The 25,636-nt window shown below is 35.9% G+C and overlaps 1 protein-coding gene across 7 annotated transcripts in view; it reads right to left on the bottom strand.

Annotated features, from left to right (window-relative positions):
- Positions 1 to 25,636, bottom strand: part of LOC100917056 (ATP-binding cassette sub-family A member 3-like) — a 242,475-nt gene that overhangs the window by 3,561 nt on the left and 213,278 nt on the right. For 3 of the 7 annotated variants that reach the window (XM_031962304.1, XM_031962334.1, XM_031962342.1), the window contains 5 exons: positions 11,065 to 11,235; positions 10,426 to 10,616; positions 8,248 to 8,321; positions 7,512 to 7,679; positions 2,433 to 2,454 (listed from right to left, as the gene is read on the bottom strand). In XM_031962304.1, coding sequence (XP_031818164.1) covers positions 7,551 to 7,679; positions 8,248 to 8,321; positions 10,426 to 10,616; positions 11,065 to 11,235 — 565 coding nt within the window. In that variant the 3' untranslated portion in view covers positions 2,433 to 2,454; positions 7,512 to 7,550. Of the gene's footprint in view, positions 1 to 1,865; positions 2,026 to 2,419; positions 2,455 to 7,511; positions 7,680 to 8,247; positions 8,322 to 10,425; positions 10,617 to 11,064; positions 11,236 to 25,636 lie in introns of those variants that run through there. The other 4 variants (XR_004233331.1, XM_031962313.1, XM_031962321.1 and 1 more) reach the window with 4 other exon arrangements.

Here is a 25,636-nt window from a genome sequence, read left to right as displayed (position 1 = left end):
TCTACCCTAGATTATTCTGCTATTCTGATGGGTTGCTTTTGGGTTATGATGAAGTCCCTATAAAAATAAACGATGCTTAACTAGCTGTTTACAGAATCTTCAGGGAAGATATAAGCACATCTTCCCAAAAGGAAGGTTCTGCTTTTTGATTTTGATCTCTCTCTAGTTCTCTTAAATTTGTTTCTCTAGACTTTGAGCAATTCACCTTTAAAGCACCAGGCACTGTACTGACCAGCTTCAGGGGTCTCACAACTCACTGGATCTTCAACCAACTCAAGCCCCTCCAAATGGAACCCTGGAAGATGACCCTATGCCCATTCTCAGTGGGAAGTAGTTTCAGAAAATGAGATCACTACCCCATATTCCCATTTGTTTGAGAAAGAACTGGAACTGGTTGGTGTGTGAACCCCAAACTACCCAGTGTCTGAGAGGGTTCTCTGTAAGGAAGCCATCGATTCCATGAAGGGGGAAGGCTACATAATATTAATTCTATTCTACTACAATAGTATTTGGGACTCAGAATGAGTTACGTTTTAAAGATTAAGATTTGGGTTAATATTATTGAGAAAGATACCCCACAAACAATTCAGTTTGATGCTTGTTAAATTATAGAATTGTAGAGACTTGACTAGATGTAGATAAAGTAGCTAAACTGGGTATTTGTGTCCTAAAAGAAAATGAGGATTTTTATGGAACTGACTGTCCAGTTTGGAATAATGTTTGGGCAGAGCATTTAGAAAATGTTAAGGAATTAAGACAAGTGATAGACATCAGTGCCTGGGCAGAATTAGTAAAGAACTTTGTAAAGAGTCTGAACAAAAAGCAATTTCTATATCTGTGCTACAGGTTGCCCTATGCCCAAATAATAACATTACCTTTGGGTATGGAAATACATGAGAATGAATTTCTCCTGTTCCAAAGTAGACATTAAGATACAATGTAATAGTTGATAAGAATCTGGAATTGGGTTGGGTCAATAGTGTGAACAGAAAGAGATAAGTATGAGAAGAGGTAAAATGGACACATTGGCAGGTGGTTAGATGTTCAGGGTGAGGGTAAGGAATTCTCAGGGTTTAAGCCTGGATGACTGGATAGAATGAGACTAGTGGGAGGAGGAGCAGGGGTTTGGAGAAGAGAAAGATCCATTTTTAATTTGAGATGGTATTAGGTTAAAAAACCAGGAACTGGGAGGGGGTACATATGGATGTAGGGGTCATCTGCATGGAGATAGAGCCCCAGAGAGGAGAATCTAGAAAAAGAAGGGCTGAGATCAAAACCTAGAGGGAATGTCCACATTTAAGAATAATAGGATGACCAAAGGGTGGTCACACATGGGAAGAGAACCAGGAGAGCTGTGCTGTGAAGTGAAGGCGGAAGATCTCTGGAAATGGAATAGAATCTGATTTGAAATTTTCTCACCTATAAAATGGGGATAGTAAAACTAGCACTATTTGCTTCACAAGACTTATGAAGAAAAGTGTTTTTGCAAATCTCAGGGAGGCATCATGGTGCATGGGAGAAAAACTGGCTCTGGTGTTACAGCTGTGGGTTCAAGTTCTGCCTTTGTCACTTCCTGCTTAGGTGCCCTTCCATAAGGCATTTCACCTTCCTAGGACTGGTTGCCTTATTTGTAAACTAAGAATGTTGGACTTGATGGCCTTGATATTCCTTCCAGGTCAAAATTTATGCTGTTTTGTTATGTAATTTTTTATTAGGATGGGACCTCAGTGCTCATCATTAATTGGTTTTAGGCCCAATTCTCTATGGAGACGAGCCATGACCTTTATATTCTCCCCCCAACCCAGCTGCCATCAAAGCTTCCTTTCCATTTGGCTCCCACAGCTACTTGCAAAACAAGCTCTAGCTCTCAAAATAAGATTTTATTCTACACTTTTATACACAATTTAATCTGAGGCACACGTGTGATTGCATCTTCCAGATGGTACTTTCCATTCTTCATCTTAAGATACATTTGCTTTCATTTGGGGTCTGGTCACATTTTGGCACAGAACTGAGTTCTGTGTCCTGTAAAAGGAAAGATATACATTTTAACTTGGTATCTAAATAATTTCTTGTTTGAAGAGATTATTTAAAAGTCAACAAGACTCAAAAAGGAAAAAGGTGAATATATCATTAATAAAAAGGAAATTAAATAATTAGTAGAAGGTATTTTACTCAATTATATGTCAATAAATTTAACAATTTAAGTAAAATTGAAGAATACATGCAAAAATATAAACTGCATGGATTAACACATAAAAATGTAAACTGCATAATTAACAAAAGAAGAAATCAAATATTTAAATAAATCTATGTTAGAAAAAGAAATAGAACAGAATTTGAATGAGTTTCCTAAGAAAAAAGCATCAAGACAAGGTTTTATAAGGAAATTATTTGGAATGATATATAAGAGTCCTACCAAATTCCTTTTGTGAAACAAATATGGGATGATACCTAAGCCAGAAAGAGCAAAAACAGAGAAAGAGAATCATAGATCAATTTCATTAGTGAATAAAAAGCCTAAATAAAATATTAACTAGGAGGTTACAACAATATATCACAAAAATAATATATTTAACCAAGTGGGATTTATTCCTAGAATTCAGGGATGGTTTTAATGTAAGAAAAATTATTAGCTTAATTGATTATGTCAATAAGAAAAGAAACCAAAATCATAATTATATCAATAGATGCAGAAAAAGGTTTTTTTTTATTTCCAAAATACAACACTCATTCCTATTAAAAACACTTGAAAGCCTAATGTATAAAAGAATTTTTCCTTAAAATGATAAGAAGCATCTACTTAAAACCATCAGCAATCATTCTTTGTAATGGGGATAATCCAGAAGCCTTCTTAATAACATCAGAAGTGCAACAAGGATGCTCATTATTATGGACATTAATCAATATTGTATTAGAAGTGTAAGAAACAGTAATAAGAGAAGAAAAAGTGAAAAAAAAGTGAAGGAATAAGAATGGACAATAAAGTAATAAGATATCATCTTTGCAGATGACATGCTTAGAAAATCCTAGCAATTAAACAACAAAAAGAGTAGTTGAAATAATACTTTAAGCAAAATAACAGGGTATAAAGGAAACCCACACAAATTGTCAGAATTTCTATATGTTACCAACAAACCTTTAAGAAGAGATAGTATATCTTGGGAGTCCCCCAAGACAAACCCCAAAACTATATTACATGAACAATTAAAAATACTTTTTATACAAATAAAGTAAGATTTAATTAATTAGAGAACCATTCATTGTTCTTGTGTGGGCAGAGCTAATATAATAAAAAATAACAATGCCTAAGCTAATTTATTTATTCAATACAGTCTCAACCAAATTACTAAAAAATTATTTTATTGAGCTAGGGGGAAAAAACCCACAAAATTCATTTGGAAGAATAAAAGAATATCAAGAGAATTAATGGGGGGGAAAAGTAAAGGAAGAATATCTAGCAATACCAGATCTTAAACTGGTAAGGTGATAATTATCAAAATGATCTGGTACTGGCTAAGAAATAGAAAGGTAGATCAGTGAAACAGATGGACATATAATACACAGTAACAGATGATTATAGTAACTTTGTATTTGACAGTGTAAAGATTTAAGCTTTTTGGGATAAGAAGTCACTATTTTGTAAAAAATTGTTGAGAAAACTGGAAAGCAGTTTAGCAGAAACTAGATATAGACCAATATCTTAACATCATTTTCCAAAATAAGGTCAAAATGGATATATAACCTAGACATAAAGGGAGATATAAGTAAATTTGAAGAACATGGAGCATGTTACTTATCAGACTTATAGACAGGTGGAGAATTTATGAATAAACTAGAGACAGAGAGGATTGGGAAATATAAAATGTATAATTTTGATTACTTTGAATTAAAATAAATCTTAATTTAGCCAAACTTAGAAAGAAAACAGAAAATGGGGGGGGGGGGGGAGAGGGGATTTTATAGTTTCTCAGATAAAGATCTCATATCTTAAATATATAAAGAACTTTTTCAAATTTATAAGAATAGGAATAATTTCTCAACTGATAAATGGTCAAAAAATGGATGAAGAAATAAAAACTATACATAGTGATATGAAAAAATGCTCTAAATCATTATTGATTAGAAAAATGCAAATTAAAACAACTTTGAGATATTATCTTATAATTATCAGATTGGCTAAAATGACAGGAGAAATGACAAATGAATGTGGAAAAATTGGGACATTAATACATTATTGTGATTCAGCCATTTTGGAGAGCAATCTGGACTTATTCCCAAAGAGGAATTAAAACTGCCTATATCTTTTGACTCAGTAATACCCACTATTAAGATAGTTTTCAAGGGAGAAAGGAAAGGAATCTATATGTTCTAAAATATTTATAGTAGCTCCTTTGTGGTGGCAAATAACTGGAAACTGAGGGGATACCCATCAAGAGGGGAATACCTAAACAAACTGTGATACATGATTGTGATAGACTATTACTGCACTATAAGAAATGACAAGAAGGTTGATTTTTAGAAAAATAGAAAAGACTTACATGAAATAATGAGTAAAATAAGCAGAACCAAGAGAATGATTAAGTTATTTTAGATAGTTTAAATATTCAAACCAATTACAAAAGACCTAGGAAGATGCTAACCACTTCCAGAGAAAGAAGTGATAAACAAAAGAAAACCTAGTATAGTTTTATATTTATGCATATAAGTATTTACACACAAACTACAAAATTTGAATATACTCACACACATAAATATAAGTACACACAAATATATATATCTGGGTCAAATGGTGGCCTTCTCTAGTGTGGGGTAGGGAGGGAATGAGACAGCTTGGAATTTAAAATATAACAAAAAATAAATTTAATTTAAAAATATTCCTGAAAAGACTAAAAACATTGAAGTCTCCAGTCTAGAGCTGTGAATTATCTACAACAAATGAGTTTTCCTTCCTTATAGTCTTCCCTGCTAGGTTCTTATAAATATATGTCCATCCTTCATCATAAATATTATGTATACGGCTGAGAGAGTATTATCTAGGTTTAATATGAGCATTGTAATATATTTATCATTTATGCCTTTCCTTTAACATATTAGTAGCTATGATATTTATTTTGTCTTATGTTTAAGAAAAGTAAAAAAAAAAAAAAGAAAAAGAAAAAATATAAAAGGTTAACTTAACTAGGATATGTATTTATACATACACATACATGCACACACACATATACACAAAACAAATACAATTCATGTATATAATACAAAAATTAGGTAATTTTTAACCAATGACATCAGAAATATGTGAAGCTTTCAGTCCTGACTGTGTTGTTCTATACCTTCCTTGGTGTCCTAACATGAGACATGTCTCTTAGTGTCAACCCTTTAGTTGCTCTAAGAGAGTGCATTTGAGAGAAAGGTGTAAAACATACCTTCCAGTTCTTTAAAAGCACTGGGGTAAAATGCAGAGACTGTTAAGCCTTGACTCACTGTTTAGTTCATCACTTCCAGGGTCTCTCTAGTCAGGTCCCTTCCCTCTTCTATTTTTGTGGCTTAATCAGTGAGCTTATACTTTCTCCTTCTCTTCCTGGTGATTTTGTGAAGACCAAGGCTGTGTATGTTAGGGCGTTCTCATGCTTCCACCTCCTCCAAGATGGAGATAGCCTCACAGGCAGTTAAGGCCTTACCTAAGCAGATCTTTTAAGGGTTAATCATTCAGCTGTCTTTTGCTTCAGCATTCTAAGGTGGCTTTTAATGGAAGCAAAGGAGTGAGAAGCATTCCCTCTCTCCCCCCCTCAGAACCAGGCTGCCTTAGGCTAGAGTATATGTACCCTTCTAAGTAACCATCTTTGGATTCTAAAAGGCTGGCTCTTGCTCTCCATATAACATAAGCTATTGAGGAAGAATCCCACTTGTTGTTGTTTTGGTCCCCAAATTCTTTGGAACCTATTCCACAAATGCTAGGGGAGTTCTAAGACCTTGACCAGAAGTTGTAACCTTCAACTGAGGATCTCTGGAGACATAATGAGAACAGTATAGACACAGGAGAAAGAGTCACGTTCGTTCTAGTTGACCATGCTGGCCTGACAAGGAGATTAAAGTTAGAAATAGTAATAGGTTTAATAACTTATCTAAATCAATAATTTCAGTTCTTTGAGGAATTGATGTCCCTGGGGCTGGAAATTCATAAAATATCCCAACTACCATATAAATAGGCTTTCCTTGCTTCTCCATTTCCCTTGGCAGGGGCACAAAAAGACCTTTATAACTAAGATTGGAATTGCATGTAGAGCTACTGAAAAACATAGTGAGCCCTTACTCAGCAGCCAGTTGGCAAAATGTGCTTCTGTTTGTCTTCAGGACTTAGAAAAAATTATTTATGTTCTGTTGAAAAACTGGAATTGTGTATGTGTACAGCAAATAGATCATGGAAGTTTTCAGTGAATGATATTTTGATCCCAAGACAGTTGGAGTTTGGGTCCTCCAAAGATGGGGAATCACAAGTGTGTCCATATGCCTATCAAAACAGAGAAGTAAAGAGGGAGGGAGCAGAAGAAAATGGCCTTTTATTTGGGGGGATAAAGATATAGCAACTCATTTCTGAAATCCAGAATCTAGCACACTTGCATTTAAAAAGTCACTAATCTTGTGGCTTCATAAATCTATATCTTCCCCGAGTTATCTTTTTTTTTTTTTTCTATCTTTCTTCTTTTTGAAGTTTTATTTGTACTCAGGGAAAATCTAAATGGTGAAATGTTATAGTCATTAGGGCAGATGCTACAGAAGGCGGAAGTGTTTGTTAGAAGTACTAATGCAATCTGCACACATAGATATATGATATGTAGTGTTACATTGTGATATATGATTATGATAGAATATTACTGCACTGTAAGAAATGACAAGCAGATTGAATTTTAGAAAACCATGGAAAGACTTGCATGAAATAATGATGAGTAAAATAAGCAGAACCAAGAGAATGATTAAGCTGTTCTGGGTATTATAAATATCCAACTGGGTATTATAAAACCAACTACAAAGGATAAACAGAAGAATGCCTAGTACAGTTTTACATTTATGCATGTATGTATATATGGGTATTTATATGTATATGGGTTTATGTATTTGGTATATAAGGTATATAAGGTAAATCCCTGAGGATCACATTAGGAATTTTGAAAATGGCAGACCACGAACTCATAGTTCCCTACACAGTAATCCTATATTATCTACAATAAAATTAAAAGTCAATGAACATGGAAAGTCAAATCAAACATAACCTAATGAAGACGCTAGGGAAGAAGCCTCCTTCCTCAAAGCCTCAGAGATTGATCCTTTATTCAGATGGTCTATTCTGTGAAAGCTTATCTTTTCTCATTTCAAGCTGATTTTTATGGGAGAACTGAGAGATTCTGTGCTCTCACCTTCAAGGTTTCAGGAAGGTCAAATCTCTCCTCCAGATTATTTGATTTATTAATATTATACATTAGCATATACAAAGTAAATGCCTTTCTCTGTACCTACTATGAAGAAACATTATAGGATGGTGGCTACTCTTATCACCCTTCTTCTTCTGAAAGCTGTTGTATGCGGAAAAAATTCATGAAGATTTGCTCCAGGGAGATCTGACTGATGGAGTAATCATCCAGTTCATATTGATCTTTGTTTTTTTCTAAGATACCAAACACCTTTGGGACAACAGATAGTAACAGTTAATAAAAGTTTTCTGGGATCAGGGTGCAGAAAGTTTTTGGTTCCTAAGTATGTCAGGTGACAAAAGTTAAGGAGCTGGAAATGAAGGGGCCTTGGAAAGGGTTTTTGTGTTTTTGCTGAATACAAAGTGTGAAAATAATAGACCCCCAAACCTCTGATGTGGAAGGAAAAAGAGATGAAAAATCTCCCAAAGGTTCTGTACCTGTACAGAGGCTAGTAAAGTCCTGCAGGTCATCTAAGAACAGTGTTCACAAGTCTGTGCTTGGTATAAAAGGAATTTAAATCAGTTTGAGAGAATTAGGGCTAAGAAATACGGGTCAGAGTTGCCATAGTGAGGTGTTGGAGAAGTGCAGAGAGAAGTAATGTGTAAAAGGTTAAGAGGTAGAAGGATCTGCATCCAAGAAAGATGGAACAGACTTTCCTATGGTTGACCAGACCATGTCTTTTCTGAGAGGGCAAAACCTTTCTTCCTGTATCCTGCATCCTTCCTTAGAGACAGAGCTAGGACAGTTGTCACCTGTGAGGTCTGGGCTCCTTATTTACCTTTGCCCAGTTAAGGTCCCGGAAAGGCAGGTGGTAGTGAACTATCCCTTGGTGCTCATCCTCGAGGATGCTGCCTAAAAAAGAGGAAGAGATGTTAGCTGTGAGGAATGGAAGGCCAAGAAGACTATTCCTTGGCCTTCATTCATTTCACAATCTAGTGTAATAGCAAAAGTCAACCCAATTATTCATGGCACACTTGAAGGAATATAGGTATGGGTAATACAAAAAAAAAAAAAAAACCAGATATCTTATAAAAAATTAATATCCTATTTATCTGTATCTTATTAAACATTACACTCAACATAACATTCTTGATGCTTCAGGGTCAATCTGCACAGCAGGTATTGTGATACCTCAAAGATATGGCTATAAATGAAGATGGAAAAGGTGCTAGAAATAAGGATGAATGAATACCCCATCCAAGCGTCAGCTTTAGAACTTGTTTTCTTGGAGAAGTCTCTAATGTTTACGTTTTTTTTTTGTTTGTTTGTTTGTTTTTTGTTTTTTGGTCATTTGCCCTCTTTTCTCAGAAAAGGTTGTGTGAAGCATAGATAACATTTCTTGGTATTTTTCTGAAAAATTCGTGACTTGAGACTCAGACAGCCTTCTTTCTTCCCAAGTGGTTTTTCTTATTCTCTATAAAGACAATTTTACTGTGAATTGTCCTTTGATTGCTAGCAAATATCATTGTAAATCCTAGCTATCCTTTCTGTCTTAGTAATACAGTGGACTTTATACTCACTCCTTTATCATTCAGACTTTTGATAGAGTGTGAAGGAAGGTATACTTCATTTTGAGAATTCTTGAGAGGCTATCTTAGATGGGGCTTATTCCAAAGCCTACATATTTTCCCTTCTTAGAAAAAAAAGGTGATATTTTCACAGACAAGATATAGGTTCCAATTTTCTCTAAGTTCCTCTTAAAGTTCAAGTTTGAACCAAATTCTAGGCATAAGGGACGCTAAAAACATGTCTTTAATTAAGACAGTTAATTGAAAGTTCTATAAGGAACTCAATTGGATTAATTTGATGTGAAAATCTACTCTATAATATTATTTAATAAATTCTGAACATTCTGAACCATAGGTAAATCAGTAAAATAATACAGGGGAAGGAAAATGACAAAAGCTATTTCCAGAATAACCTTCTTTCCAGAATAAAGCTGCTTCCTTGGGATGAACTCTGACTGCCTAGGCAAAAAATGAATTGAAAAAATTAAATTAAATTAAATTCAGTCCAATCCATTATAATCCAGTCTAATAAACCACATAGGGTTATTTATGCAGACAGTGCAGATTTGTTCTAGTTCTCTTTGTAACTGATCCTTTTTCCAATTAAACTTCTCATCATTCTTAGAAGTGTGTTCATTCTGTCTCCTACCTTCTTTGCTGTTTTGTTCCTGTTTCTCTTGATTTCTTGCTTTGCTGCTTCTTTATCTTTTCAGTTTTTGTGCCAGATAGTTTGCCTTTTACCACTCATACCAACCAAAGAAGACTTTCTTCCTTCTGATTGGCAAACTGACCAACCATTTTGGATATTCATTTCTTCTCAGCTATTCTTGTTTTATTCATTGCTCAGGGGCTGGAACTCTGCTAAGATGCTTTAAAAAGTTACAACTCTACTAGCTAGACAACTCCTTTGTCTAGTTAGCCATCAGTGATAGTGTAGAAATCAAAGGGAATGTTAGGTTTAAATTTATATTTTCACATGGTTGAGGCTACCAGAAGGCTGCCTTTAGGGAAATGAAGAATCACCATACATCTTTTTGCTTTGAAAGACATTGTATGGTTGCTTCTCAGGGAAAAGATTTATGTACCCAATAATGCTTGGCTTCTGCATGTTGTTCCTTGATGGCATGCTACCTGGTTAGTTAGAAAAGGCAGAAAGGATGTTATTTGGGAGCAGATCAAAGTTAATCTGGGATTTAAACTTAACCAAAGGTAAGCAGCCCTTGGATAAATAATAAATAATTAAAAATATAAAAACATAAAAAAAACCCTAAGAGGCTCTAATTATATTCATAGGGATAGGAAAAATGCTGAAAAGGGACAGGTGCTGAAGTGGGTCCAATTAGAACCGCCCAGACACTATTTTTTTTTCAGAAAATCCCAAGTCAATATGGCCCATCATGGGGTTAGACAGAAAAGATCTGTGCTTCTTGAAGCCCAAAGTACTTTACCTGGGAATGTCTCTTCGATGAACTTTTTGAATATTGTCATGTTGTCCTTTTCATTGCTGCTTTTGATCTTGGCCAGCAAAGTGTATCCACTCCCAAACTTGTTTTTGAGGTACTGTGGGCTGCCTATGCACTTCAACTGTCCTTTCACCATGATGGACAGCCTGGTACATAAAGCCTCACATTCTTCCATGCTGGAGAGAAAAAGAGGCAAGGAGGAAGCATTGAGATACTCCTTGCCAAACAAAGGCCGAGTGTCAGACAGAGTTGTCTGGCCCTTGGCCTGGATTGGTAAATAGTTATACTGGAAGAGTCTAAAGCACTTGAAAATAAGGGAACAAATGTCTAAGTATAAGGTGCTTCTTTTCTACTCTCCCTCCTTTTCCAAGACCACTTACCTTACCTCCACTGTCACTCCAGAGCACATAATTTCATAGAAAAAATGTGTTTGAGATCAGAAGAGCCTAAGGTTTTCCCTCTGAACCCCCAAAGTTTCTATGTCTAACAACTCAGCTTCCTTCCCTATAATTTAAGGAGCTTAAAAATACAAATAAAGACAATGACCCATGTTCACAGCAACCCTAGTTCCCACTACAGCTTTTTCTCCATCCTACAAAGAACTGAACAAGACCTGGAACCTACCTATGAGAGGTGATGACAATGGCTTTTCCAGATTCACGACTCCTTGTTATTGCATCCCAGAGCAAGCGTCGGGCTACAGGATCCATGCCTGTGGATGGTTCATCTAGGAAGACGACTGAGGGCTCTCCTATTAGGGCAATACCAGCACTCAGTTTACGCTTATTGCCACCACTATGCGGAAAGGGAGACAGAGGAAGAAGGAGATAAGTGTTATCTATCTAGGAGCATGAATTTCCAGCCTCCATGACAGGACAAAGGAAAGGTATGTAAGGTAAATCCCTGAGGATCACATTAGGAATTTTTAAAATGGCAAACCACAAACTCATAGTTCCCTACACAGTAATCCTATATTATCTACAATAAAATTAAAAGTCAATGAACATGGAAAGTCAAATCAAACATAACCTAATGAAGACGCTAGGGAATGTGGCTGAGAGAATGACACAGTAGATAGAATACTGACATGAAAGTCAAGAGTCTGGATTTTGAATTCTACCTCAGACATTTATTAATTGTGTGACTATAGGCAAGTCATTAACTCTTTTTTTTTTTTTTTCCTGAGGCAATTGGGGTTAATTGACTTGCCCAGGGTCACACAGCCAGGAAGTGTTAAGTGTCTGAGGTCAGATTTGAAGTCAGATCCTCCCGGAGTTCAGAGATGTTGCTCTATCCACTACACCAACTAGCTGCCCCATTAACTTTTTTCAGTCTCCATTTCCTCATTTGAAAAATTAAGGGAGTTGAAATTGATGGCCTCTAAGGTCACAATCAGCTTTAACTATATAATCCTATGATTGATTAAAATTATTGGAGAAGAGTAAATAGAACTATGAATAAAGGGCATTCAAAAGATAAAATGTATTTAAGACCTTCAGAAAATCCTTGATAATGTTTTAAGTTAAAGACTTTAACAAATACAAAATCAAGAGGACTATTTTGTAATGGTTAGAGAACAGTTAGAAACGATAAAGATAAATGGTCAAATATGTTAATGGAGGGGTGTGACTAATGGGATCCCTTAAAGATTATTGCTGGACTTTGTCTTACAGTCTGTGGAGTAAACAAAGAAGATCTAAAATATTTCTGAGTTTATGGAAAAGTGACAACTACTTTGAGATTATGAGACAATAACAGCTATCTTTGCAGATACCCCAGAATGTTGAGGTGTTCTTTTGAGGCAATTGGATTTGATATGCCCAGAATCACACAGCTAATAAATATCTGAGGTTAGATTTGAACTCAAGTACTTCTAATTTCAGGGCTGGTACTCTCTCTACTGCACTACCTATATTCCTCCAGAGTGTCTCTTCATATTGGTTGGTATATTTCTGTGTAAGGGATTATCATCTCTGTTGGTTAAACTTGAAAATTCCAGATGGATATGCTTCTTTGGCCATAATCATCATCATAATCAGAGATAAGAGAGAACTCTATCTTATCCTTTTTTAAGAATAGGAGAGAGATGGATTTGTATGTAGCATAGAAGAAACCAGTATGTAAGCAGAGACTGAAAATTAGGAAAAAAAAAGTGGGGATGATAATGGGAGGTAATCTGCTGGATGAGACAAATGAAGGTATCCTTGGCAAGAAGGGTCATCTATTCATCAGAAAGTAGAATGAAGGAAGAGATAGCAGGAGATGATGTGCAAGAGATGTGAGATGGGGAAAAGAGGGAGTTCTTGGCAAATGGTTTCATTTATTTCTGCAAAGTATGAAGCAAGGTTCTTCGTTGAGAAAGTAAAAGGAGGAATGATATGGGATAGAGAATAGATTCGTGATTAGGAGGATTGCTTTGCTACAGTGATGGTCTAGTTGAGATTAGATAACAATATACTGTGGTGGACCCCGTCATCAGTTCTTCCAACTACATTGGGCAGCACCTGGGGAGGAGCAAAGGAAGCAGGTAGTGGGAGTAATGCAGAGTTGGAGTTTTGTGAAATATGATTCTTTTTTTTTTTTTTTTTTTAAGATTGATAAAAGAGGTTTATTACTGAGTTTAGAAGCAGGAGATAGGTGAAGGTAGAGACAAGGAGGGCACTGGACAGAGTGGACAGAGGGGCCTCACATGCCTGCCATGTTTGGAATCTCTGCAAAGAGGGGTTCCCAGTGTGGTCCTTTTAAGTCGGAGACTTAGCTCGAGGGGCTTTCGGGTGTAGCCCCAAAGTTGGCTCAGATCCGGCTGGGGCTGGGACAGGTCCGGATCTTCTATTGGAATTCAAAGGGACCAGGATTTGTGAGTCAAAGGGTAATTTACATTAGCTAGGGGGGTTGGGAATCAAAGATTGGAATCTTTCCTGCATCATTCCCCCCTCAAACAGTTGGAACTTAAATTCATTTAAGGAAAAAGGCATGGGGCAAAGTCAGTTATTGAGATAGAATTGAAGATTTTCTCCTTCCAGGATTTTCCAAGGTGAAATATGATTCTCAATAGGACAAGAGGAATAAAGGATTCAAGAGAATATGACAGTGAATTGATCTGGTTCACCAAGTGGTTGATACTGGAGCTACAGAAGGGGTAATGGCTTCAGAAAGTACTGAGACAGAGAGACTGGAAGTTATAGAGAGGATGAAGGATTGGGGTAATAAGAAGAAAAGATGGAATGATAAAAGAAAGAAAATAAAAGGCCAAAGAGAATACTTCAAAGAGGTAAATTCAAAGATTAAAGGTGTAAGGCCTATGAATTGGACTGATAATACAAGATTGACCAAAATAACTAAGAGATTAGATACATGACCTAAGGTTATAGCTGTTCCTGTTGAAGTATGTGTAGCAAGAAAAATCCCCCAGTCATTTAAGAGTTGAATCTATTGTTCAGGCATATAAAGAAAAATAAAAACAAAGAAATTGGAGGCAACAGAGATTGGCCCCAAGTAGCCTTAAAACATCCCAAATATGGCCATGGAGATCAAAGAAAAGGTCAGTTAAGATCAACTAGAACTCAGTGTAGAGGCTTGGACCAACACTAATGAAAGATGGACCAGTGTACATAGCTATTCCTTCTGGAGAGACAAAAGGCTTTGAAAACTGAGGTTGAAGTGGCCCTTATGAAACAATATTGAGAATGTAGCTATAATGGATGATCTATGATTTAATACAATTCTGGACAAGATAGGCAAATGCATCCTGGTATACTTAAGAAAACATAGTACTGCTTTTTCCAGAAGCTTAAGCAAGAATGACACTTGGAAATTTAATGAGGGATACTTCAGGCTGCTTAAAAACTTAAACCTGTGCACAAGCAAGCTTACTGGATCTTTTCTATCTTAAACTCATAAGGCACAGGTACAACAAAATCAACTTCATAAATATAAAATTAGGTGTGGGAGGTGGTTAGACAGTTATTATTCTGGAAAAGATATAGAGGTTTTAGTGACCTGTAAGCTCGCTATGAGTCTAAAGTACTGTATGGAAATTAAAAAAAAAAAAACCCCTAATGTGATCTTGGGCTGTGTTAAGAGTTATAATACTTTTCTGGAGACCTTCCAAAATGACATGGCTATTCCTTGAGTCTGGACATTCAGCTAATTGTAAATCTACCCAATCAAATCTAATTTATGTCTCTTGATGATATAAAAAGCACTCTATTAAATGTTTTGTTGAAATCTGGGAAACTGAGATCTACATAGTGTTTAATCTACCATTCAGTCATAATGTTGAAAAAGGAAGCAAGGCTAGTCTGACAGGACATGTTCTTAATGAAGCCATACTCTACTAGATGTCCACCAATATCCCTTTAATGAACTGAATTATAATTTTCCCAGGAATTAAAGTCAAGCTGGTCTAAAGTGTGTAGACTTTTCACTTCTTTTTTAAATAGAAAGTTTTTTCTTTCTATTATTTTTACTTTCTATTATATTTCATATATCACTGATGAGATTATAACAACATTGCCTTTATGAACTTTTGTTTCTGCCAATTTTTTTGATGGTGTGCTATATCTCATCACTAGAAGACGTCCCTTGAAACAAATACAGTCAAGCAAAACAAATCAACACCTTGGACAGGTCTGAAAATGAGTGCTTCACTTTGTACAGCTATTTCTATTACTTCTCTGTCAAAAGAGGTGTGTGTGTATGTGTGTGTGTGTGTGTGTGCTGGCTCATGCTTGCTTTATTGTTAGTTTTTTGAAATCATGATTGGTTACCACATTTATCAACAAAACAATAAAACAAGTTCTGATTTGTAATATTTGCTCATTTCTGAGGTACACATGCTCATATTATAAATTTAGTAATAAACTTTTATTAGCCAGTTCAAGCTGATTCTAGCACACTGATGGTTCCTTGCCCTCAAAAGGAGCTTACATTCAAATGGGAGTAAGGCAACATACAAAAATAAAATCAAAAAGTGGAGGAGAAACAAATATTGTTTCGTAAGGGCCACTTCAACCTCAGTTTTCAAAGCCTTTTGTCTCTCCAGAAGGAATAGCTATGTACACTGGTCCATCTTTCATTAGTGTTGGTCCAAGCCTCTACACTGAGTTCTAGTTGATCTTAACTGACCTTTTCTTTGATCTCCATGGCCATAATTGGGATGTTTTAAGGCTACTTGGGGCCAATCTCTGTTGCCTCCAATTTCTTTGTCTTTATTTTTCTTTATATGCCTGAACAATAGATTCAACTCTTAAATCAAAAAATCAGAAAGAAGGTGCCCATTTGGGCTGAAGTAAGGTAGAGAAAGAAATCTAGTAAGTCAAAAGTGGAACAGAAGAGAAATGAAAGAACAAACATTTTCAGTTTTTTCACTTTTTTAAAAATGGAGATTCTGAGAGGAATTGATCAATTAGAGGAAAGGGCCACAATGGCATTTTCTTTTCTTTCTTTCTTTTTTTTTTAATAACTTTTTATTGACAGAACCCATGCCAGGGTAATTTTTTTACAACATTATCCCTTGCACTCACTTCTGTTCCGATTTTTCCCCTCCCTCCCTCCACCCTCTCCCCAAGATGGCAAGCAGTCCTATACATGTTAAATAGATTACAGTAGATCTTGGATACAATATATGTGTGCAGAACCGAACAGCTTTCTTGTTGCTCAGGGAGAATTGGATTTAGAAGGTATAAATAACCTGGGAAGAAGAACAAAAATGCAAGCAGTTTAGATTCATTTCCTAGTGTTCTTTCTTTGGGTGTAGCTGCTTCTGTCCATCCTTGATCAATTGAAACTAAGTTAGATCTTGTCTTTGTTGAAGAAATCCACTTCCATCAGAATACATCCTCATACAGTATCGCTGTTGAGGTATATAATGATTTCCTGGTTCTGCTCATTTTGCTCAGCATCAGTTCATGTAGGTCTCGCCAATCCTCTGTGTATTCGTCCTGCTGGTCATTTCTTACAGAACAATAATAATCCATAACATTCATATACCACAATTTACCCAACCATTCTCCAACTGATGGGCATCCATTCATTTTCCAGCTTCTGGCCACTACAAACAGGGCTGCCACAAACATTTTGGCACATACAGGTCCCTTTCCCTTTTTTAGTATCTCTTTGGGGTATAAGCCCAGTAGAGACACTGCTGGATCAAAGGGTATGCACAGTTTGATAACTTTTTGAGCATAGTTCCAAACTACTCTCCAAAATGGTTGGATTCGTTCACAACTCCACCAACAATGCATCAATGTCCCAGTTTTCCCGCATCCCCTCCAACAATCATCATTATTTTTTCCTGTCATCTTAGCCAATCTGACAGGTGTGTAGTGGTATCTTAGAGTTGTCTTAATTTGCATTTCTCTGATTAATAATGACTTGGAGCATCTTTTCATATGACTAGAAATAGTTTCAATTTCTTTCTGAAAATTGTCTGTTCATATCCTTTGACCATTTATCAATTGGAGAATGGCTTGATTTCTTATAAATTAGAGTCAATTCTCTATATATTTTGGAAATGAGTCCTTTATCAGAACCTTTGACTATAAAAATGTTTTCCCAGTTTATTGTTTCCCTTCTAATCTTGCCTGCATTAGTTTTGTTTGTACAAAAACTTTTCAATTTGATATAATCAAAATTTTCAATTTTGTAGTCAATAGCGATCTCTAGTTCTTCTTTGGTCATAAATTCCTTCCTCTTCCACAGGTCTGAGAGGTAAACTATCCTATGCTCTTCCAATTTATTTATGATCTCGTTCTTTATGCCTAGATCATGAACCCATTTTGACCTTATCTTGGTGTACGGTGTTAAGTGTGGGTCAATGCCTAGTTTCTGCCATACTAATTTCCAATTTTCCCAGCAATTTTTGTCAGATAATGCACACAATGGCATTTTCATCTGGTGGTCATAGGAGAAAAATAAGTTCCAAGATGAAAGAGCTGTTTCTAGTAAGTACTTGAGATAGAGAAATTTTCTTCCAAAGATTGCTTTATTATAATTTTCACTGAGTTGCAGTTAGTAAAGGATGTGTTTAATATTTCTCCTTTATGGGGACAGCTAGGTAGCCCAGTGGATAGAGAACCAGCCCTGAAGTCAAGAGGACCTGAGTTCAAATCTGGCCTCAGACACTTAACACTTCCTAGCTGTGTGACCCTGGACTTAACCTTAATTGCCTCAGCCAAAAAAAAAAAATTCTCCTCTTTTTGTAACTGATTATGATTATATTTTATGCCTTATTAATGAGTTCTTAACATATGGTGTATGAACTTGTTTCAAAGTATCTTAATAATTATACTTCAATGTAATTTATTTCATTTGGATTTTACACATTTAAAACATTCTGAAGAGAGGTCCCTAGTCTTAATTAGACAACCAAAGTAGTTTATGACACAATAGAGGTTAAGACATCCTTGTCTGGAACATATTCAATTGTCATAAGGCTAAGGAAAACTATTTAAGATTACCATTTAGGAATTACTGGAGATATGCTATATATAATTCTTCTAAAATTCTGTTCAGGTCAGATCCTTAGTATTTTTCTTGTTCATCTGTTTGTTGGATTTGTTGAAGTCCAAGAGCCATAAGGAAGCCCCGAGAAATTATTGTTTTACTGCCTATTTCTCCTTTTTTGTTCATCAGCTTTTCCTTTAAGTACTTAGATGCCACGATAGTTTAATGCATATATATTTATTGTTGTCATTATTTCATTATCTATGGTGATTTTGTGTATATAATAGTTTTCCTGTTTAATTATTTTAATCAAGTCTATTTTTACTGTTGCCTTGTCTGAGAGCATGACTGCTATTTTTTGTTTGCTTTTGGATTCAGCTGAGACAATAAATTCTACTTTGGCCTCTCCATTTCTTATTTCATACCTTTACTTTTTGCATCCCACTTTTGGAGTCTCAGTGGCCAATTCATTAAATTTTTTTAATGTTCTACTTGCAATTATTGAGATTTTCTTTTTCTTGGATTTTTTCTTATGATTCTAATAATCCATAGTAATTCATTATTTTTAAAGCATTTTCCTCTAATCACTCATGTTGTCAACTTTATTTCCTAGATTGGAGTTTTGTATTTGTGTCTGTTTTTCCTCCTTTTGTAACTTTTGTATAGAGTTGCTATGCTAAGATTTTATCTCCTGATGCTGCAGAACTGAAATGAGATGCTAATGTAGCAGGGTCTTTCCTTCAGTGTAGAATGGATGGCACTGCTCTGTTACCTGATTTTGTCTTCCTTATTGTGGACCCTTGATGGGAAGCTGCCTAGGGCCATATCCTGATTTCTTCAGTCTGGATCTGGGATATGGAGCTTCTGTGGCATCCTCAACTGAGAGGCTGTTAAAACCTTATCCCTTTTTTTGGTCCTGATACCAATTAGAAGGAGAACTAAGATTGAACTTATCAAGTGTGATCATTTCTTTAAAAACTTAAAGATACCAGCCCTGAAGTCAGTTCAAATTTGTCCTTAGACATTCACTAGCTATATGACCTTGGGCACTGATTGCCTCCAAAAAAAAAAAAAAAAAAAAAAAAGAACTGAAGAAAATAATGAAAAGGTTTTAATTTAACCTTCCCCTTACCTGTTTTTACCAAGCTTGATTTTATGTGGTTTTCTTGCTATTCCTTTAAGGAAGAGTTTTATAATCTGGGTTCCATGGAACATGGATAGATTTCAAGATGATCTGTGAACTCAGATGAAAAAAAAATTTCATCCTTGTTTTTTATTAACTTCTAAATGAAATTAAGTATTTTCTTGAATTATGAATGTAGGCCAAAAACTACTATAGTATTAACAGGATTTGTGACTTTGTTGACAATATAATTTCCCATCATATTACAGTTGTTACAGATGTCTTACTATATGATTTATACTCATTACTACTTCAAAAACTCTGTAAGATGGATCCCCTTTCAAACTCTGCTAGATTACAGGTAACTGCAGTCTTCTTGTCTACATATACTTAGGTAGTCAATTATTAGCCACCAAAGTTAAGTGTTCTAGACATCTTTTCAGCTTTCTAGTGTTCCTATCTAAATCCCCTATTTATTGTGGATAAATATGTGGAAGAAGTTGAGTTATTTTAATTGTTTGTTAAAACTTTGCAAAACTGGACTGTTCAAATGAGAATCAAATTCTTTCTAATGTGGCCTTTAAAAAAAACATTGACTGAATATCTATTATGGCCTATGAGAGAGATTCTTTCTTTTGTTTGTTTTTCTCTTTGTACTCCTTTTTTTGTAAAATATGTTATGAAGTAAAGGCATACATGCAGTATAGTTCAGAAGTGTTAGTATATCATTAATTTGCTAAAAAAACACATTTTTTTTTTTTTTTAAAAAGCCCTTTATAGGAGAAGGGTGATCATTATCAGAAATGAGAACCTTTACTTTGAGGAAGGCACAGAAAAGTCACATAACTCCATTCATCAATAAACTATTTCTAGATAGGACAAGATGCTTGAATTACTACTATAGCTGTGTGGCTACTGGAGGGCTAACAGACATTAAAAGTATTAGAAGTTCTAGATAAATTGTAACCTTATCTTATTTACTTACCATACATTTTTCTTGAATTACATATTTAGTTAACATTTAAGTTATTTATTTCTCAAATTAATTACTTAAAACTCAAATTAGCTTCATTAACAGACCCAATTTTAGTAAAGGGAATACAATGGAGACTATATGTTATAGCATTTTACTTGTATAAGTGTAATGGGACACAAAAGTCACTATATTATGTGGAAAAGTTCCCATGAATGGATGTTTGAAGCAGCAAAACTAGAAAGGCACCTCATTAACTGTCAATCCTGAAAAATTACATAATGATGGAGGTTCTTTTATATGAGGTAGGCTTGTTTTGAAAAACAGCTGAGATACTTCCAAAAATTGTATTTACCATTTCACAAAAATCTTTCTTGAAGCAAGCTAAGAAATTGTTTACCAGATTGCCAAACAAATGAACCCCTGCACTATTAAAGAGACTTTAATAAAATCATGTGCACTGGGAGTGGCTGAGCTGGTTTGTGGATTGGGACAGAGGAAAAAACAGGAGGCAGCAGGTCACTCAAGAACTGGCAGCTTCAGTGTTCCCCTTCATTCCCTGAATGAAATCCAGAGATCTTTCAAGGTAGCCTGTGTGCATGCTGGTGCCATTAAAGAAAAAACCCTTTATGTGTCCCTTTTGGAAACCACAAATGCTGTTGATATTTTGGAAATAGTAAAACTTTTTTTTTCTTTTGTTCAAATGCAAACTGGAAAGAAAAACTTCATATGCTTTACACAGATAGAGCCCTTGCCAATGCTTGATTTTGTTACTACAATAAAAAAAGAAAACTATTCATGTTTTTTACTCTTTTTTATCACTCCTTTTTACATACATATGAACTAGCAAAGGAGACCTTTAAACAACCTTCAAAGTTTTATCAAAAGCAATAAAAAATCATCAACTTTTCCAGAAGCAGACATCTAAAGCATTGCATTTTAGAAACATTTTTGTTGGGAAATGAGAGTAAAATCTGCTACATAGAAGTTCAATTGACCAGACAGGTATATCCCTGTAACAAAAACTATGATTAACATGAAGAATGATAGCTATATGGAGTATGCAGAAATAAGTATAGAAATATTGACATTACCTAATGTTATTCATTGGTTTCACAAAAACGATGTTGAGCAAATCAGGAGGAAAACAAGTTATCGAGGAAGAAGTCTTCTTTGGGGAGGACAGGGAAAACAAATAATTTAAGGTAGGAGAAACTAAGGCTGTTTAGCAGATGGAGTTCATCGGAAGATGGAGTTTAGCTGATAGGGTAAATTGAGTAGATTTCAAATAACTAATTTAAGGTGGCTAAGTAGCACTGGGGGCATTAGGAGGAAATTCAGTTAGAATGTTTTACTGATGTTACTGTAAAGCAACATTATAAAATGTATAATCATCATGCCAAGAGAAATAACATGACATGTATACATGAACTATACCAGTGTGCAAACCTAATTACAAAGAGTCAGGAGAGGTTAAAGTATAACTTTTAAATTGCAGTTTATGTTTATTAGCATAAGTTATGTTTTCATTGTAAAGCTGATTTAATATGAAACTTTAAAAGAGGTCAATTTATGGATAATAAACAGAATTGCTAAAATATTTGGGGACATATCTATTAAAAAGGACAACTCTGCCTTCCAAATCATTATTTTATGCCCTTGTTAGAGAAAATCCTGATCTAAATGGATCAAGTAGCTTGACAATTAATTTATTCTGTAGAAATTAGATATCCCATTATCCTTTGAGCATATTTCTCATATCTAGTCATACTTTTTACATTCTAGTGACTCTGAACTCCTATAGACCATCATCCAAACTCCATTCCATTCTCTCTACCACTCAATAGCTCATTCCCATTCCCTTTATTCCTTCCCTCCCCAAAGTTTCATCCTAATTCCACTTAGCTCTTCTACTGTGCCCTCTGGAATGCTTGTTCCATAGATAACAAACTTCCCTTCATCTTAAATTCATTTTTTTCTCTTACTCCTTCCATGCACTAGGTCTTACTGAAATCTGACTTTCCCTGATAATACAGACTCCCTAGCTCCTTTTTCCAGTACTGGCTGAACCTTCACTCCTCCTTTTTGGTTCATTGGTCAAGGCAGGAGAATTGGAATATTCCTTGGTGCCCATTGCCACTTCTAGGTTTTCCCCTTCCTTTAATACTCAGTAGTCTCTTCTTCTTTGAAGTTCATGCTAATCAGAGCTACCAATCAGTCAAAATCTGGTAGCTGTTGTTTACAGACATCCTTCCTTCCCCCTGGAAGGGGGGAATTCCTTCTTCAATGAATTTGATGTATGACATACAATTTTTCTAATTCCTACCCCCATACTAAGAGACTTCAGTAAACATTGATTCTCCCCCAAATATTCTAACCACTCTACTCACTTCCCATAAGCTACTCCTTCCTTCTATTTCAGTCATACATAAAGGTGGAACACACCTTTGATCCAGAGTTGTACCAACTTCATGTTTAAGAATTCTGAAATATCCTTCTCTGACCATAATCTATTGGCTTTTCACTTCTCCCTCTGCTTTTTCTTACATAATTCTATTCTTCATCTGCATTTTGACCTGCATTATGATCTGTTAGTCTTTTCAATTCTCTCCAAGCCATCTCCTTATGCACTAGCTCTACCCTCACCTCTTGCCCTCACCTTGATCCCTTGGTGGTCCTCTATACTGTCCTTCTCTCTTGAATCCCCAGTCCCCTTATCATACTGTTCCCAGGAAAGCTTCAGTCCTGGATCACCATAACTATTTATTACTTTGTGCCGACACACATGTTGCTGAACAAAAGTGGAGAAAATCACACAATTGTTATGTGGCCCACTACAAATTTATGTCATATAAGCTCAAATGGACCCTCACTGCTACTAGGCAATCCTATTATCATATCTTATCAACTTACTTTTCCACTCTTTGCAACAGCTTTTCTCAATCTTTTCATCCCTCCTCAAACTTCCCATGGCTTCTCTTCCTCTTCCTCTTTCAGCTGAGAACTATGACTCATATTTTATGGAAAACAATTGAGACCATTCACTGCTAACTTCTTCTCCTCTTACTCAGTTGCCTTCTTCCACTTTCTCCTTCACACATTTCACATGATGAATAGCCTTTCCCCTTGACAAAATCAACTCCTCTACTTGTTAAAATGATCCCATTCTTTCCTATCTCTTCTCTATCATCCCCACTCTTTCACTCATCCTTCTCTATTTGCTCATATTTCTACTTCTTAAAAACATGTCCATGAAATGGAAGCAACAAGATTTTGACAGGTTTTTGGATATGTGTAATGAAGTTGAATGAGGAACTGGGGATGACAGTGAGGTTACAAACCTAGCTACCTCAATGGATGTTTAGGCACTTAACAACAATAGGGAAGTTTGGAAAAGGGGTGGATCTAGGGGAGATCTAGGGGACAACTCCTTCTCAGTTGTCCTAAGACTGGTCATTGTGTTGCAAGCTGTGACAAAGATTATTCCCTTGCCATGTCTAGTTATCCTGTAAGTCTCAGTCTGACTCACATACAATGATACTCATTGATTAAAATTATTTTTTAAAAATAGAACTTTATCCAACCCCCCCAAAAAATGTCCATGTCTCCCCTATCCTGAAAAAACCCTTACTTAACCTTTCCATCTCCATTAACTACTGACCCATGCCTCTTTTGCTCTACGCAGCTGAACAACTCAAAAGGATCATCTATGGTAAATGCCTCCACATTTTCTTTCTTCTCACTCTTTTTTTTTCATTCCTTATTGTGGTGGTTTTTTAAAAAATATAATGGTTCTCTCTGAGAGCAGGTTTCTTGGGGAGGTTTTTGGGAGGCAGCCTTAGTTTCAATTCAGAGTAATAATCACTTCAAATGCTCCCAGCTGATAAAATCCAAACGTTTATTTTCTTATCTCTTTCCTTGGGCCCGGTTAGCTTTCTTAGAGGCCTATCTCTCTTCTTGGTTCCAAGGGCTCTTGCCACTAATCTTTTGCCTCTGCCAGCTTTGGCTTCTTTTCTTCCAAACATCTCTAGCCAGCACCAAGGTGAAAGTTGGAATGAATCTGACTCTGCCTCGGAGAGTGGGTTCGTGGGCTTCTGTATCTCCCAGAGTGCTCCTAAATGCTTTGACCAGCTTTGTCAGCATGGCATACCTAGTCTGCATGGAATGAGAGCCTCCTATCACTTCACAGCCTGAAGCAGTAGTTTTTAAAATGAGACCATGGACTGGACCCTGCATCTACTGTACTTTGGACTGATATGAGGGACTTTGGGAATGTTTGATGACTGACTGTTGAACCTTGCCTGGATCATCTATCACTCTGTTTAAGATTTGGGATGGGATTTGTTAAAACTGTAATTATTTGAGGGCTTTTTAGGAAATGCTACTGTACTAGTATGTTATGTATAGGGATTTTGATTCACTCTTGGGATTTATATGGGGAATAGTCATTTGATAATTCCTTTCTGTGGAAAAAAAAGGGAGAAAAGATAGAACATTTGGAAACTGGTAGATCTCACTAGTTTAGATTAATTTGAATGCTTTAGCTTTAGAATCGCTTATTTTTTAAAATTGCCCTGGGAATAGTTTTGGTTATTTTTAAGCTTTTAGAATTCATTAGTACTTCGAAGTTCAAAGGCCTTTAATTGGCTTTTCTTTGTCTTTTGGACCCTGGGCCTTCGGAAAATCATTTCTTTTAAAATCCCAATAGATACCGGGAAAACCCATTCATTTTTGAGGGTGGTGATGACCCCTTGATGCTCATTGACAATGAAATTTTCGACAAACATCGAGACCTGTTGCCGACAGGTAAGATTCCTCAAGGACACCGACCCAAGCCAGGAAGGACGTTTCCCTTCCTATGCGGGTAAGGCTTTTATAGGAACAACCTCCAGGCACAGGTCAAAAGAAAATTCCTTTGATTCTTTTTAATATAAAATGAAAAAAAGGGGGGACCTGTGGGGGCGCCTAATCACAGCCACATAAGGCCAACCTTGTAGGTTGAATGTCCCAATCCTTACCAAAGACTTCTGGGGGTCTCCTAATCAATCCCTCTTTGAATAGGCAGATATCTACTCCCTAATCCATCATAGAGCTTCCAGCCACCAGAAACTTGCAGCTCATCCTTCGGGATCCCCTTTGCTGGGACCCCACTCTGTACTGTGTTTGAACAATCCTGCCTTCTTTTCTACTACTATATATATATATATATACTATATATATCTGTACTATTATATATTTTCAATCTTGAAAAAATCTCCCAAAGGTGGAGTCCTCCTCTGAGGGAAAGATTAAGGGAGGTGTGAATTCACAAAGTTACAAAGTTAACTTTGTGAATCTCCCATATGTGTGAACTCCAATGAGTACTTAAATACATTAGTGAATTAGAGAATTTGCTAGGTACCATACTAAATTAGGCAACTGACTTATCACTTTGTAAGGATTTGCTCTAAGGTGTGAACCAATAAGCATTGTATCTATTTCATTGAGTTAACACTAGGATTCTAACACTTTATAATCCAACTTCTGATCTTATCATTCCACAGAGAATGATCTCTCCAAAGTTACTGATTACTTAGTTGTCAAATCCAATGCCTTTTCTCAGTCCTCATTCTCCTTGAGCCCTCTGCAGCTTTGACATCATTTATCACCCTCTC

The sequence above is a fragment of the Sarcophilus harrisii genome, chromosome 1 (genome assembly GCF_902635505.1).
Source record: "Sarcophilus harrisii chromosome 1, mSarHar1.11, whole genome shotgun sequence".
NCBI lineage: Eukaryota > Metazoa > Chordata > Mammalia > Dasyuromorphia > Dasyuridae > Sarcophilus > Sarcophilus harrisii.
The sequence above is the reverse complement of the archived record's forward strand: the minus strand, read 5'-3'. Positions and strand labels throughout refer to the sequence as shown.